The following is a 15019-nucleotide window of genomic DNA, read 5'->3' on the forward strand; positions in this document are numbered from 1 at the left end:
TGCCTGTGGCTTTCCCTTGGCTTTCCCAACCACCTTATCTGTGCCACATTCCAGGGGCACAAGAATCACCACCAGGGCTCGCACATAGAAAGTGTCAATACTTACGGGCCACACAAGATACTTTTAATTGTGATTCTTACCATTCTAGATTTTTGCTCTAGAATCACATCCCTCAATGCACAGATTAAATGCATCAGCACACAATATAAACACATAGTAGTAGATGAGGTATGTTCCACATGCAAAAATTCAAAGCTAACCTGAAATCTAAAATGCAAGCCTCCCAGGTACTGGGCACGGAGGCACATACCTGTGATCATGTCAACTCAAGAGGCTGAGGCAGGAGGATTGCAAGTTTGAGGCCTGCCCAGGCAACTCAGTGAGACCCTGTCTCAAAATACAAAGGGCTAGAGATATAGCTCAGTGGTAGAGTTCCCTGGGTTCCTTCCACCCCGCCACACACACACACACACACACACACACACACACACACACACACACAAAGTAAGCCTCTAAATAAGTGCAGCCAATAATATCAATATCCCTTGGCATTTTCAAACTTTGAATTCTGGTAACTTTAGAAAGTGGATTAGTAATTCTGGGTCTCAACATCAGCCTGAAAGTTAATTTAAATCTAGCACAGATTTTTATGCTTTTATTACTATGAACATTTTTCTATAAACATGTGATCTGGGGCTAATCTCTATGTTTGTATCTTAATTTGAATTTTAAAATAAGAGAATGTTTTGTTCCAAAACACCACATAAATCTAGCTACTTACTTCATCAAAGGTAGTATAAAGAGTCGTTGACTGCAGAAAAGGGAAAAAATGGAGAGAAATGATTAAAGCAAAATATAATAAAGTAACATTATTCAAAGTAGAAAAGGTTATGGTCATGCCACAAAACTGAAATCTGGTGAAAATGACCTTCATCTAGAATACTTATAGGCAAACAATTATGTTATTTAAAAAAATGAAATTCACCGAATCTGACAACTTGGATATGTTAGAATCCTGCCTTTACAAGTATGTTAGCTCTGTTAATTCCCAGGTCGGGGACCCCAGACCTTACCAAATCACTGTCCACACCAACAAAGGACTCCTGCTGATGACTGGTATCAGCACATGCAAGAACAGTCTGGCACTTTCTCTAGCACATGGCCTGAGTGGCATGATGGGGACAGCAGTGTGGCACAAACCCCAAGGCAGGCTCCCCAGATATCTGAGCCCAAGCTCAACACCACCCCACCAACTTACTTCACCCCGTAGACATGTGTTTTCTCTACAAAATGGTCAGTATCTCCCCACAGTGTGACGAAGCCAGCACTCTGTCTAGGCCAGCTCTCAGAAATGCCGCCCGCCCTGCTTGTTGCTCAGTGACCTGCTTTCCATGGGACACAGGCTGCGTTTCTCTTGACCCACTCAGGGGTTAGGGTATCTGTATGGGCACCATGTGGTATCATGGGGATGGCACCAGGTCGAGCTCATGCAACTCACGTGCACCATTAGAAAGTGACCTCACACAATGGCATCAGTGCACATGTGCTGGCTGCACCCCATCCCGAAGTCAGATGTGGGCTTCTCTACTAGTGACATCGTGTCAACACTCAGAAAGTTCTCACTTTGGCTACTTTGGGGTTTTGAACTAGGGCTATTCAACATGTACTATCAATGTTCTTCAACATTTTTGAGTATGTAAATGGCTCTAAAATTTGTAAGTTTTAGCTCTCAAACCTGTATTGTTGGCCTAAAATTTTTCCTGAGTTATACTCTAAATATCCTCTTGCCCACTAAATATTTCTACAAAGGATCTCATTTATTGCCAGAAATTACGTGATAAATTTCTACCTGATTTTATGAAATAAGTATAAACACCTTCTCTGCCTCACTCCTAATGGATAAGCCCTTAGAAGTCAGAAATTCTAGGAAAATTTACATCCACATGCAGAAGAAGCCAGATGTGCATCCCACCAGCTACAAACGCAAAGCAAATTCACAATAAATGAGAGACGTAAATGAAAGACATGAAACTACCAGAAGAAAACAGGAGAATGCTTCAGGACATTGGAATTGGCAAGAATCTTCAAGAACACAGGAAACAAAAGCAAGAATAGATAAAAAATTATTACAACAAACTAAAAAAACTTCTTCATAGCGAAGGAAATTATCAAGAGTGAATAAACAGCCTAAAGAAGGAAGAAAACATCTGCAAGCTGCACACTTGACAAAGGCTGATATCAGGTTATAGACCTAAATAGACATTTCTCAAAAGAAGACACTCAAATGTCCAATGGGTACATAGAAAAAACGCTCATTATCACTAAACCCTGGGGACTCATGATCAAAACCACTGTGAGCCATCACCAGGCTCCAGTTAGAATGGCCACTACCAAGAAGACTGAAGGTGACCGCTGGCGAGGAGGTGGAGGAAAGGGCCCCTGCACTGTTGTGGGAGTGTAAATCAGCACAGCCAGCGTGGAAAACCACACGGAGATTCCCTGAAACCCAACAGTAGAACTAGCACGTGACCCAGCAATCCCACTGCCAGGTACACGTCCAGAGGAGAGGAGTCAGTGTGCTGAGGGACACCGGCTCTCCCTGGGTCACCGCAGCTCTATTCACAGGAGCCAAGACAGGAGCAGCCCGAGTCCATCAGCTGAGGGTGGACAGAGAAGGGGCGGGGCTTGTGCCCCATGGAGCACGAGTTGGCCATAGGAGGACGATCCTGTCGTGTACAAGAAGATGGACCTGGAGATCACTGTGCCAGGAGAACTAAGCCTGACTCAGAAGGACAGGCACCGTGTGATCTCAGTCCAAGTGTAAGCTGATGAGGTGATCTCTCGGAGCTGAGCGCAGAATGGTGTCTCCAGAAGTGGGGAAAGTTGGGGAGTGGGGGGCAGAGAGGTAGGCCAGGGGGTGCTGAGTCATAGGTAGGAGCAAGAAGTTCCGGTGTGCTACGGTACAGCAGGGTGACCGGATGTAATGAAAATGCACCACACATTTCAAAATGCTACAAGAGCCAGATGCAGTGGTGCACAACTGTAATCTTAGTAGCTGGGGAGGCTAAGGCAGGAGGATCGCAAGTTCAAAGCCAGCTTCAGCAATTTAGCAAGGCCCTAAGCAACTCAGTGAGACCCTGTCTCTAAATAAAATATTAAAAAGGGCTGAGGATGTGGCTCAGTGGTTAAGCACCAAAGGGTTCAGTCCCCAGTACCATAGGAGGTAGGTAGGTTTAACCTGATTTAAATATTACCTAATAGATACATGTTCCAAGCAGCACATGGTACCCTATAATATGCAGAATTTTTATGTTTCCATGTATCAATTTTAAGAATAGGCTAAAAAAAGTCATTTCTGTAGTTTGGATCATGAATGTCCCCCAAAGGTCCATAACTGAAGGCTTGGTCCCCAGCATGGCACACATGAGAGGTGGATGTGCTGCCACAGACCACAAAACAATAAGACCAACCAGCTACAGACTAAAACCACCAACCCCGTGAGCCAAAACAAACCTCGTCTCTGCAAAAGTAGGTTATGTGTCCTTACGATCATGAGAAAGCTGACCAACATAGTCCTGCCTGTATTCCTATCTCCCATGGATCTTGAGGAGACTTACACCACAACAAAAACTCAGTGAACAAACACACTTAATAAGGCTCAGAGAGCAGTTTCACAAACACACCATCCTGTGAACCAATCCTGTTTCTTCCAGATAAAAGCCTGGGCTAAAACCTGAGATGGTCTTTCATGAATTATACCCTCTGTGCAGTCACACTATCTATTTGTGTAGTCCAAAAACATACAGCAAAATTTACTTATTCCACAAAGTCCCTCGATGACTGAGCACACTACAATGTGGCCAATTCCAAGAGAGATCAAGTGAGAGCTGTGAAGCATGCCACAAAGCGAGGGAGCTTCTCTCCCAACCACGTCCTGAGCAGTCTATACCTGAGGCCCTGCGCATGGGCACCAGCGCAGCAATGCAAGGTCCCAGTCTCAAGAGCCATGAAGATGACTCCTAAAACGCATACATGGAAGGCAGAACACAGCAGAAGAGAGGAGACAGAACAGAGCAGAAGAGAGAAGAGCAGCCATCACTTGAGCAGACAAGGCTCCGGAGGTCACTGTGGCCAGAGCACTGGCCTGGAGCCATCAGGCAGGAGCCATGGGCAAAGCCTGAGAAGAGAAAGACACCTTGTTGAACTGAGAAGAGCTGTTATTGTGCCAGGGGATCAGACAGGAAACAAAACTAAAGTGGGTGGTCTCTCCACACACCAAAGGGAAGCATGAACCACCCCCTTGGCAGGCACCAAAGAAAGTGTCCAAGCCGGTGAAAACCACAAATGACCTAAGAATATCTTTCAGAAAATAATTAGTGGAGGTATGTGAATAGAGCAGGGAGGACCATGAAGACTAGCTGGAGATGAGCCCAGAGGACGTGAGAGCAGCTGGGGAGGTCTCAGCCTAACAAGGAGAGGGTAAGGTGGTCAGAAGAGACCAGGAGATAAACTACAGGGAAGGCACAGGCAGTCTGCTGTGTAGTGCCAGAGACTACAACTATGAGGGCGACAACAGGAACATCCAAGAACAGGGAGCGGAGGGGGGCGGGGGGATATGCCTTTCTAAATAAAGCAAACTTAAAAGTCTCTGTGGAGAACAATGTGAAAATATTCAGTGGACAGCACTGAGGAAATGTGCAGACCACGCCTTGGGGGTCCCGAGTGTTTAAGGCAGTAACTCCTGTGACTTGCTTTCACTGTGTACACAAACCTCAGGTAGGCTGAATTTTCATTTTCATTAGGTTCAAAAATGGTTTGAATTATCTTTGATCCCAGAAATGTGACAATTTATGGCATGGAATTATGAAGGCTAACCCAGGGTGAAAATCTGGGTTGAGAACACAGGTTTGAGGAATGCTCACATGGAGAAGCTAAACTAGGAGGAGAAATGAGAATCTGAGGTGTGGTGGCTGCTCCGTTTACCCCATAATATGCTCACCCCCACTTTCTCCACCAACTGACACTCCTACTCTGAGCCAGACCACACACAAACTTTCCCCACTTCCTGGGCAGTGAGTGGCAACTAAGCTTCAGCCAGGAGGAAGCAGGGCATCTGTCTTCAGGAAGTGCATGCAAATCTTCATGCAGATATGATGACAGATACAGCTGGCAGGAGCCACCCGGCAGAAACCGCTCACTGGGCAGGCACAGCCTCTTCCAGCAGAGGCCCAGGGAGCACTGCCATCACAGCACGGTGCTCTATTCACCAGGGCAGAAGTGCTCCTGTCCTCTTTTCCATCTTGCAGTCATGCTATTTGGGGACCTCTGTCACTAGCAGCAGAAGCTCATCTTAGCCCTTATGAAGGGGCAGAAACTATAAAGCCAGAGGAGGGAGGCTGGAAACTTGAGAAATGCTTGGCTCAGACAAGGCACCAGGGGCTCCTGTGAAACTCTGAAGCAACAATGCCAGTGTGCACACAAACAATGCTTGTGTGGCATGCACATGCATGTGTGAAGATGAGTGTGTGCACAAAACTGTTCTATGTGCTTTCCTAGGTGCTTCACACAAGCCAACCCCAAACTCCCTTCAAAGGCAATACTGCCCCACTCTTTAAGGGGAAGAAGCCAAAGCTCAGGGGGTTGGATAACAATCCAGTCTGCCTATGTGGCAGGTGACATGTCACGAGCACACAGGTCTATGGTGGTGTTGCCACTCACTGGCCCACAGTGGGGTGACAACACCTTGCGGGACTGAATTCATCTGCCACTAGATAGCTAGAAGGAGAAGAGTGCCAGTTCTTTCATGGCATCATCAAGTTTAAAAGACCATCTGGAAATACCAGAAAACTATCCCAAACAGTCATGATTCAAGTAAGTTCAAATTGTTTAAAAGTACTGTTAATAGGAACCACAAAAAAAGGATAGAGAAGGCTTCCAAAGAAAGTTCTTAGCTAAAAAATTCACTTGAATGACAAATACAATGGGATAAATACTTTCTAGAACTTTTAATTAGCCACAGAAAACTGCCAACACAGCAACATCATCACGTAGCAAAAACACACACACCTCAGCAGTCAGGAGTCTGTCTGGGCACTGGTTAACTGCAGCGAAGACCCTCCGAAGTCCAGCCTCCAGCTGGGACAGCAACAAGATGGTGCAGTCAGCAAACCTGTGAAATTGCAGGAAAGATCAGCAAAACTCCACATTCAAAGATAAACATCAGCACGAATATCACAATAAATATGCTACAGTCCAGGTTCAACCAATGTGGTATTATCCCCTGCTAATATGAGAAAAAAATAAAATCAGAATCAAAGTTTCATTAGACTAGTGATTCGAAAAACATTTCCTGGTATTTTATTGTTTTATGACCCACATTTAGTAGCTTCAGAAGAATAAAAGATCACTAGAGCTCTCTTACCTGTTTCATCACTTCTGAAATCACTCAAACACAAAGACATGGGTGGGCTGTGAAGGCTTAAAAATGAATGCACCATGGTGCAGCCCTCGGGGAAGAGAGGGACAAAGATGAGCCCACTTGTGCCGTCCCTGCCCCCCGCCCATGCATGTTGAGCACATGCTCTGCTCTCATGCAGAGTCTGTTCCATGACTCTCCGATGTTGGACTCAAAGTTTCTCTTACAGGAAGAACTCAAAAATTAGTAGAGTTGATTCTAAAATAACATCAACTATACCAAAAGGATGATGCCTAATGTTTAAAACACAACTACGAGCTGTCTTCCGAGTGACTCTGAGGGTGTTTTATGTTTGGTCTACTCTCAATTCAGCCCCACCTCTCTCGACTTCGACCCAACAGCAGAAGAGCCAGAGGGTGCAGTGCCTGGAGGAGGCCTGGCCTCCAACCATCAAAGCACACTGCCAGGCTCCCTTCAGTTACCTGTGTGATGTGAACTTGGTCAGTGCAAATTTCCAATATGGTAGCATGATTTTTAATATAAAGGTGGACTTCATCATCACTCGTTCTAGTACCCAAAGTACCTCAGAAGTCACATCTGTAAAACAGCAAAGACCTTTAAATGCAGCCACACTGAGCAACTGAAAAAGATGGGAACACACTGGGGGAGAGATGCCAATAAATCAGCCCCTCAAGCAGATGACTGAGACCACAGCCAGAGTGCAGAGGCCTCAGGGGGCCTGCACAAAGGGCACGGGGACCACTGCTTGTCTCCAGTGACCAGAAACAGCAGCTGCAGAAGGGCTCGGGGTTGACAGGAGAGACAAAGGCCATACTACAACCATCAGAGCACAAATGCACTCGGGGTGTAAAGGAGAAAAACACACCACCTAACAAACCCTAAGCAGTTTGTGCATCAGCATGCCTGAGGAGCAGTCTGATTCTTAGCCCCACAGCAGCTCTGGAGAGGAGGAAAGAGGTTCTTCAGGGCTGGGGTTGAAGCTCAGTGGTGGAGTGCTTGCCTAGCACATGTGAAGCATGTTGGGTTCCATCCTCAATGCCATATATAAATAAATAAATTAAATAAAGGCATGCTGTCCATCTAACACTAAACAAAATATTAAAAAAAAAAAAAAAAAGAGCCATCTTGCTACTGGAGAATGTCTTTATTCCACCTCAAAAATTCAGGTCTGATGCTACTGATAGTTACACACACCTCCTCCACAAAGTCACACCAAGGCGGGGAATATGAAATGTAGTACTTGCCAGGAAAAACAATCAAATCTTCTAAGTTTTTTAGAGTTACAAAAGATCGATGTACCAGTGTGGCCTCTGTGTGTTGAAGGTAACTCTTGAGTAACTGACCCAATCCTGCTGTCAACAGCAGCATCATTGAACAGTATCTGGGAGAAAATGCCACAGACATGTTGGAAGAATGAATCAGTCATATATACAGAAAGCTTTACTTTAAAAAAAAAAAGTTCAAAATTAAGAAAGCAAATCTGAAGTGCAGAAAATTCTTTCTAGATGTAGGGATTGAGTTGTGCAAAGGCTAGAAGAGCAATATCTCAGGAACTGTGAGTCTTCTCCCCACCTGTGGTGTTTAATGTGCACCACCACATCCTGGAGACCTGGATGGCCTCTGGGGTTCCAAGCCTTGAAAGCCCTTTCACTTTTGGGGACTCTGACATTAACTTGCAACAGGCTCTCAAAATCCTGTCTGAAACTCTGACCTTTCACAAAATGCATCTTTCCCTCTCACAAAATTCAAGATAAAACAAACTCTTAAGTAGATCAAAAAGAAAAAAAATCACTTCACCAGACACTTACTTTGGGGGAATTTCTTGTGGCGATGCAAATCCATGCCATAAGACATTCCGCAGGTTGAGTCCACAGGGAGAGCCAATGAACACTTTGAGCACATTCATCTAGTCCATGAAAAGACAGCAGACCACGGAACGATGAAGCCATTACCAAATTTTGGAATAAACCAATACAATACTGAAATGATGTTTGCTTTTTTGCTTAACACATCCAACAGTTTTGACCTTGGTTAAGTAGTAATAATAATGAACCCAATAGTTATAGAGTGTTTAACATGAGCCAGGCCCAGTCTGCACGACCCAGGAGCTCCTCCATTCTCAGGACCACCCTGGAGGAAGGCACTAGACTCTTCCCACTGTGCAGAGCCAGGCACTCTACATTAGTCACGGAGATGGAAGATGATACAGGATATACTGCTCTGACATGATGGATCAAAGGTGCCCAAAAACCAAGTAGAATAGAAACTGATGAACAGAAACGTGGCACTAGGTAGCAAGTGCACATGTGGCAAGAGGGAGAAGATGGCAGGCACAGCCAGGCCAATAGCTAGGTCCTGTGTGCTGCCTCCTGGCCCCAGTTCATGGCTCACCTGCTTTTAGCTCTCTCTGTGGGTGAAGAGGACACCCTTTACAGGACCCTGCCCTGCCGTGCAGCACCACACTTTGGATCCAGCACAATGGAAACCACTGAGAGACTAAAGACTCATGAAACCAAGCCCTTACCAGGAGAAAGAACGGTCATACCTCAAGAGGTGAAACTGGTCTGCATTTGCAGGGGAAACTGCTCCTGAGAAGAGGAAAGCAGTGTGTTCTGAACTTCCCACAGAGAGCAGAACCAGCAGGTTGAGCCTAACATAAGAGCACTTAGCAGCCAGGACTCCAGGGCAGCCTCAGAGGTCTCGGCTGTCCGCTGGAAACTCCTGGCATACAGCATGAGGGCAATCAAAAATGACAATCATCAGAAGCAAGTACCTGCAGGTAGGCAAGAGACTAACAGCATAAAGGCAGTCAGCAAAGAACAGACCAAAGAAACAAAATCTGTTCATGAATTCAGCCTAAAAAAGGTTTACACTGTATCCTCGTCCCATGTGCTCCACAAGAAAGAAAAACCTCCAAGCTGACCAGGGGAAAGATCCAGGATACAGTGGGAGAGCTTTACTGGAAACAATGTCTCATCCCTAAAAAGGCACCCAGAGCTTCTCACCAGCTCTGTTGGCCCATACAGCTTCCTACATGGGTGCCCTGCTTTCCCTTTAGCTGGACCTGCCCACTCAGAAGCCTAAAGGTAACCTATGAGTCTAAAGTCTCATGGTCATATGCCCTCTAGAAGATTCTTAAAAAGTCCATGCTCTGAATGATTTCGTATCAACAGTTTCATTTTTTTTTCATTGTAAGTCTGAATGGTTGCAGAGAACATAAATTCCCACATGTTAAAACATTGATATTCAAGAGTAAAACTTCAGTAACACTATTTAAGGGTGCAGAACCCTTCAAAATAGAAAAATATAAAAAAATATATTCTGCATTGTGTTTAAAATAATAAATATGTGACAAATCAAAGCAATATGTCTCAAGTTGTCCCTTTGTCTGGGCCCCAGAGGTTATTCTACCACCATCAGAATCAGTATGGGCAGCCTTTGGTGGGGGTGGAAGAGAAGCCCTTCTGAAAGGGAAAATGTGCTCTGGAAGAACAAAAGTGCTTTGCACCATGCTTACTGTAGGTTTTAAGTGAATGAGCTTACCACAGACTGCCCGAAGACCTGAACAAGCTCCTCTGAGGCAAGCAGATCTCTTAAGAGAAAAGGGCACTCCTTCCCAATCAGTAAGAACACCTAGAAACAAAGTTGTGCAGCCACACTGTGAGACAATGGATGCAAGAAAGAGAATTCTCTACAAAGCAGCTGTATGCACAAATCAAAGGTGTAGAACACTTTTGACAAAAATGTCATGATTTCATAATCACTCAAAAAAGAAAAACAATGACAATCTAGTTAACAAATTATTGTATTTAATAGGAAAATAATAACTCAAATCAAGAAATCTTACAGGTGACTTAAGAATAGTTTCACATTCATACACATAATTTAATGGACCCAGTAACAAAACAGTTTTCTCACTTACATCACCTAAGGCTCGCTCTAGACATGAGGTCAACTTCATTAAACTAAGAGAGATGGCAGGAGACTGTAGGCTTCCCACGGCATCAAACATTTCAGGAAACAACTATTTAGAATAATATACATATTAGAACTCATTCAATAAGAATCATTTCTAAAAACAATACTACTTATTGACATTTCAATCTGTGAAGATTTCAACTATATTAAAATGTTTTTGGTATAAGTAAATATTTTTATTTAACTATTACAGTGCCTAAAAGTCAAGAAAAACACTTTAATGTTCAGGGAGTTCTTTCAAAGTTTTTTTTTTTTATTAGATGCTTATCAAAAACTATAAATCTGGCATAACTGTGAACTAAAAAGTCAAACATCTTGACCTATATTTCATTCCCACTATGATTAGGTTTAGTTCCTAATAAACAGATAAACATAAGGCAGCTCAATCTACACTTAAAAGAACTGCTACAAATACAGAAGCAATAATCCTCCTATTTCAAATTAGGAAATTCAATTTGTTTCAGAATTAGACTTGTTAAAAATACTGCTTTATGGTGGTCATTTAATGTCAACTGAAAAACAAAGAAAACCTAACAAAAAAGCAAAAACAAGATTTAGGTTGGACCCCAAACCACCTATCCTTCCTTCAACTCACCATTCACAAACCAAGCACCTCATCTCTGGTCTCCTAGCAACACCACACCACCTCTCTGTAAGGACTGTGTTCTGAAGTGGTCCACTTTTCTTCTGTCTCAGGATAGGCAGCCCTGTACTAAGCACTACTCCCTGCCAACTCCTGGTTCTATGAAGTCCAAAACCTGCCTTTGCTCAAAGGGGTGTGTGGTTCAGCTCTGGTTCTTACATGGTAATTCATGGTAATTCAGGTTTCTCTTGCAACCCCCAAGCCTTCTGTATAGCTAAAGGGTCCAATGGAGGAGATCGCTTCAAAATTGGCAAGTAATAAGGGTCTCCAAGTGATATTTATAGTCTTTTATTTCTAATGGTGTATAAAGGCCAAACCTCTGGAAAACTTGTCCACTGGAACCATGGTATATATTGAATTTCAAACTGCCCCTTGGTCAAAGATAAAAAGTGGAGATGGACGGCCTCACACACAGGGCCCAGCAGCCTCACGCTTGCCTGATAATCCAGACTCTGGTCTGAAAGGACAAGAATCAAGCTTTAGTACCACAGCTCACACCAATCAATGGGAAATGTCTGAACCATGAAAAGAAATGCTTTAATCATGAAATTTATACACAATCAATAACTGAACATACATAATTAGCGAAAACAAATTACATGATGCTTATCTGATTATAAAAGAAAAATATATCACTAGTGAAAAATTTGCAAAATACAGAAATATTCAAATAGGAGACAGATATTTTATTCAGTGTCATTTCCTGTATGTTAGTTTACATTAAATCACACTGTACATAATAGTCCTTACAGTTCCAGTTATCTTGGGTCAACTGCAGTACAAAAATGCTAAATGGAAAATTCCAGAAATAACCACTCATCTGTTTCAAACTGCATACTAGTTTGAGCAACGTAAGGAAATTCTGCACTATCCCACCCAATCTCACCCCTTTGTCCGGCACATCCATTCTGCAGACACTGCCCACTCACGGGTCACTCAGTAGCCATGTGGTTATCAGCTCTACTGGTGCTATCACTGCGCTGTGTTTCAAGGAACCCTTATCAGACATAGTGATGGCCCCAAAGCACAAAAGCAATGATGCAAAGGAGGCTTCAGGGAAAGAAACGTGGAAGGACAACGAACTGGCACCCTGTGGCAGTACTGCAGACCATGCAGGAGAAGACAATGTATGCATAGGTTCAGCACTATGCATGGTTTTGGCATCTTCTGGGGTCTTGGAACACATGCCCCAAGGATGAGGGGGGATTACATTATAATAATGTAATCTGACTTTTTAAAAATTTTTTAAATTTGTAGATGGACACAATACCTTTGTTTGTTTATTTTTTTATGTGGTGCTGAGGATTGAACCCAGTGCCACACACATTAGGCAAGTGTTCTACCATTGAGCCACAACCCTAGCCCCTGTAATCTGACTTTTTAAAATTAACATTAGACTGAGATTTCTAATGCCAATCAGTTGTTTCAAAACATATTTGTAATATAAATTTTTGTTTTTACTGTTTAATAAGTTTGCGGTTGAACATTTTGTGAAAAACACAAAAGGGTGAAAGCCTCCCATGTGAGGCCCAATTCTCCTCCCTGTTGTATCTACTGCTATTATTTTTCTGAGTATATCTATAAATCTATGCTTCTTTATTTTTCTCACTTAGCTCAGAAAGAATTCTGCATCAGATGAGCCTCCATTTTTATCAGGTCATAATACTCCACTATAAGCATTTATCATAACTTACTGAAATAGTCCTCTACTGCTTTATCTCTGGCTGCTTCAGATTACTGATTTGTTTATTTAGTAGGACACACAGTGCTCCATATCCATGAGTGCAATTTTCTTATAAATCCCTGGAAATTGACTGGGCAGGCCAGAATACATTCATTCGCAATTTTTACAGATGTTACTAAGATTCCCAGCTCATATCCTTCTCCCCTCAAAACATACAGATATAAGATTTAAAGGAGGACATTTAAAATTGCTGAGTCTACCACTGGCCATTCCATACTCTTCATAGCAATGAATCACTCAAAAGGTTCTCCTCTTGGGGTCTCAGACCTACCAACAGCCTGTCACCCAGCCTAACTCCTGAAAGTCCTGCCCACCCCAGGTATCCAGCCCAGGCACACTTGACCTCACACTTCTCTGTCCTCACCCTGCCCTTTTCAGGCTGTCTCCTTTTCAAATTTGGCTGAGGACTGTGTTTTCACATAGTTTAAAGAAAAGATGCTGTGGCTAAAAAGGGAGACTTTATAACCAACAGAGCAACTGAGGTGTGGGGTACAAAGGCAAGCCAACCTGATCCTGCACAGCTCACACAGTCTGTGATTGTTTTCCAGCAAACTTCACCATTTTCGGTTACAATGTTATCGAAATCACAATTTCCTCTTACTTCAAACCCAAGTTTACAAATCATGTCATACACTGAAGGAGAAAGACATGTGGTAATGGGATCTCCTACTAACATCTGAAAAATAAAACATAAAGAGAGTGTTTAGCAGGAGAGAGTAATATTAATTACTATATATCTGAGTCACAAGAAAATTTTACCTTAAGCATGGAATGTACTAAAGTCAGCTGCTCTTAACATGCTTTCTGAATAACAAATTTATTTTAACGCTTTAAAATAAATGTCTAAAGATTTTAAAATCATCTTCTTGACCATATAACTCACAGAAGTTCAATGAATTTTATGAACAGTATATTATTCCTTTCACCATTTCTCATCAACCCAGCATGCCCAGGACTTAGCACTGCCCCTGGTCATAAAAATGAATAACCCATTACTTTAGCAGCACATACTTTCCTGTTCCACTATCAAAGATGAACCACAGAAATTGTGGTATAAAGGTGTATTAAGAATTGTAATGCAAAAAAAAAAAAAAAAAAACCCAAAACAGAGCATGGGCTTTGAATTGAAAAAAAAAAAAAAAAAAAAGGAATCACAGATCTGGGTCTCCTACTAGAAGCCAGAGTTCTGCAACGCCCTCCAGCAACTCACGCAGGGACTCCAGACCTCAGCCAGAATGCCAGCCTCTCCCCACAGGCTCCAAGACCCTTCCAAGGCTTTCCCAGGAGAGCCCTGTGGCCCCGCCTCCGACCTATCACTCAGGGGGCCCTGCAGCCCCGCCCCTCCTTCCCTGAGAAGTCATGCGGCCCCGCCCCCACTCACTGAGGAGTAGCCTGTGGCCCCGCCCCTTCCTCCCTCTGAGGAGCCTTGTGGCCCCACCCCTCTCTCCCTCTCTCCCTCTCTCCCTCTCTCTCTCTCTCTCTCTCTCTGAGCAGCAGCCCAGAGGCCTCGCACTCCCTCCCAGAGGAGTGCTGTGGCCCCTCCTCGACCCTCCCTCGGAGGAAAGGCCGGTGGCTCCGCCTCTTTCTCGCCCCAGAAGAGCCCCGCGGCCCCGCCCCTCGCTCCCAGCGGGTAGTCCTGCGGCCCGCCCCTCTCCACAGAGACGGAGGCGTGGTCCGTCTGCGGGGATGGAAAAGCCCTCGCCCCCGCCCCTGGGGGACGCACAGGCCCCCTTTCCCAGTCGCTCTTTGCGGGGAGGCACGGGTGCCGTGTGGGCGGGTGTCTGTCTCCTCTGTGGGAAAGCAAAACCCTCTTCAGTCTCCCTCTCTCTTCCTCTCTGCCGGGATGCACAACCCTTGCCGCCCGCCTGGGCCTCGTCCTCGCCATGGCAGCACGCCAGAGGCGACCATGAGGACTGGCCAGCGGCTCGCGCAGTGCGCACAGCGTCCAGCCGTAGACGGGCCACCAGCCGACCCGCACACCCGCGCCAGGCACCAGCACCCACCCGTGCCCCCGCCGCTTCCACCTAAAGCGTCCGGCCTCAGCAACTGCTGGACGCAGGCCCGCCTACCTCCATGACTTCCGGCTCCGGGCCTAGGCCTACGCGAATGACGTACGCCTCTCCCGCCCCGGCCGGGTCCCTGGCGCTCCCGTGACGCCACTTCCGGCCTTGCGGGGCTCCGGCACGAGACTTCCGCTCTCGCGAGAGGGAGAAGCGTT

At 44.7% G+C, this 15019-nt stretch overlaps 1 protein-coding gene across 7 annotated transcripts in view; it reads right to left on the reverse strand.

Annotated features, from left to right (window-relative positions):
- Ermard (ER membrane associated RNA degradation) overlaps positions 1 to 14925 on the reverse strand; it is a 39154-nt gene extending 24229 nt beyond the window's left edge. For 4 of the 7 annotated variants that reach the window (XM_026380311.2, XM_026380314.2, XM_026380310.2 and 1 more), the window contains exons 1-10: positions 14871 to 14925; positions 13309 to 13477; positions 11375 to 11514; positions 10359 to 10460; positions 9980 to 10069; positions 8245 to 8342; positions 7681 to 7817; positions 6898 to 7012; positions 6067 to 6169; positions 782 to 811 (exon numbers count right to left, since the gene is read on the reverse strand). In XM_026380311.2, the coding sequence (XP_026236096.2) occupies positions 782 to 811; positions 6067 to 6169; positions 6898 to 7012; positions 7681 to 7817; positions 8245 to 8342; positions 9980 to 10069; positions 10359 to 10460; positions 11375 to 11514; positions 13309 to 13477; positions 14871 to 14876 (990 nt within the window). In that variant the 5' untranslated portion in view covers positions 14877 to 14925. The other 3 variants (XM_026380312.2, XM_026380316.2, XM_026380315.2) reach the window with 3 other exon arrangements.
- Between the last annotated feature and the right edge of the window lie 94 nt (positions 14926 to 15019).

Source organism: Urocitellus parryii, chromosome 8 (genome assembly GCF_045843805.1).
Source record: "Urocitellus parryii isolate mUroPar1 chromosome 8, mUroPar1.hap1, whole genome shotgun sequence".
NCBI classification, from domain to species: Eukaryota; Metazoa; Chordata; class Mammalia; order Rodentia; family Sciuridae; genus Urocitellus; species Urocitellus parryii.